The sequence below is a fragment of the Asparagus officinalis genome, chromosome 8 (assembly GCF_001876935.1).
Source record: "Asparagus officinalis chromosome 8, Aspof.V1, whole genome shotgun sequence".
NCBI classification, from domain to species: domain Eukaryota; kingdom Viridiplantae; phylum Streptophyta; class Magnoliopsida; order Asparagales; family Asparagaceae; genus Asparagus; species Asparagus officinalis.
In genome coordinates this window covers 62780749-62782778 of record NC_033801.1, presented here as the reverse complement: position 1 = coordinate 62782778, position 2030 = coordinate 62780749, and the positions used below count along the sequence as shown (strand labels likewise).

At 38.4% G+C, this 2030-nt stretch overlaps 1 protein-coding gene across 1 annotated transcript; it reads right to left on the bottom strand.

Annotated features, from left to right (window-relative positions):
* Positions 1116-2028, bottom strand: LOC109821298 (protein RTF2 homolog; the record flags this gene model as incomplete). Its single annotated transcript, XM_020387485.1, has 1 exon — positions 1116-2028. A coding segment is annotated over one exon (720 nt), but the record flags the coding sequence as incomplete, so codon positions are not given.

The following is a 2030-nucleotide window of genomic DNA, read 5'->3' as shown; positions in this document are numbered from 1 at the left end:
ATTGAGACAAAGAACTTAGTTTACTATGGTTTCATCTCCATACTTGTGTAGCCAAATAAATAAAGAAATGAATGAACCTACCACACACTTTAGTATTAAATAAAGATATGAATGAACCTACCACACACTCGAGTGTTAAGTCTTTCTAGTTGATTAAACTTTTGTTGTGGCTCTCAGATAATGGTTTTCAGCTTTGATAGCTGAAGGTATTGATTTTGAAATATCACTTAAAAGGTGAACTTTTGATTGTTATATTCTCGGTCGGAGTTTAGGCTTTATTTTGGTTAATTACTTATTATTTTCCTCCAATAAAACACCATCAACTTTCCACTTCAACCTCAAACCTCCACCTCTGTTATTTGCTATTAGTCTATAACCATGGAAGTTGCCAGTTGTTATGGATTGGATAAAGACGCTCAAAATCCAATGTACTCCAAAGCATGATATTAAGACTTCTCTAGTTGATTATATTTTATAATGGGTCTATAGAATATTGGTTTCAGCTTTGACAACTGAAGTTATCGATTTACAAATTTCAGTTGTTAAGAAACATCCTTTTGATCGTTGTATACTAGGTCAGAGTTTACGCTTTATATTGATTAATTTATACTTTAATTCCTCAATATAACACCATCAACTTTTCACTTTCAACCTGGAAACCTTAAATATTTTCCTCTATTAGTTGTTATTGGCTTATATCCGAGGTATTGGCCGTTCTTAAATCTTAATAGATTGAAGAACACATGCGCAAAATCCAATTTACTCCAATGTGCAAGCCATAACATCTTATACGTTTGTGAATCTATCCACCACCATTTTCTTTCTTATGAAATGAGGTGTCATACCAAAATCCCTACCTAGTTAGAAGCAATAAATAGAAGCTGCTAGTGTTTTAAATTTTCACGATTACACAGAAGTGCATTCAGCAACCACCACAAAGCCTTTATCCAGAGTGCATTCAATTCATTTCAAATGAAACATTCAACTAGTGAGCATATAAAACATGTAGAATCTTAATAACCAGTATGCGTGTCCTAATCACATCACAGGTTAATGAGTCAACAAGTACAATTTAGAAAAGCAGTTTGAGAATATAAATCAATATACGTAGTTAGTAGTTAATATTCAGTATTCTAATCAACTTTCCAATATTACATTGTAAGCCTTCATAAGTCAGAAATTTCAATTCCAAATACTTTTCAACGGTTTTCCAATGTAAGTGCAGGGACACAAATATCACATGCCATTAATCAAAATGCATAAAAGCAAACACATATAGGTAAAATGATACACAATGAATCACCTCCATTAGTTCCTTCCAAGTGGGAGTGACCGGCACATATAAGTCTCCTTAATCTCCCCCTTATTTGATGATGTGAAGATCGACGCATAGACCTCCTTTGTCGCATGTGCCGGAGCCACATCAACTGCCCTAAACCTCTTCCCACCTCCTTCCTTCTTCCCATTCTCCAAATTCCCAACCTTCTCCTCACCCGGATGCTTCCTCGCCTTCTCCTTCTTCTTCTCCTTCACCTGTCCCCTCTCCTCCTCCATCCTCTCCCTCAAAACCCTAACCTCCTCCTCGCTCCCATTAATCACAATCCTATCCCTCTCCTCAAACCCTTCATGACAAACCAAACAACCGTCACTCTTCACCTCCTTCAATGCCTTCACACTCAAAACATGTCCGCATTTCCTTATCGCGATAAACCCGTACTTCCCGTTAAACTCCAACCCTGTTACCGGGCACTCCAAATTCGGTATCTTCACCTCAATCATATCTTTCAACCCCCGAATGTGCCCAAACTCCTTGGGCAGCTTCTTATGAATCAAAGCTTGCACTAAAGCCTCCTTATTAAACAAATTCCCCAATTTATCAATTACGATCGGGTGAGCTAAGGGTTCAAAGGAGAGAGAGCAATTGGTCCATTTCGAGAGCCGGCTTTCATTGGGGTCTACTTTGTCGGGTTTCTTGGTGGAGTACATGTGGAGGTAGCAGTCGCGGGACTCGGCGCAGGTGGATCCGCCGT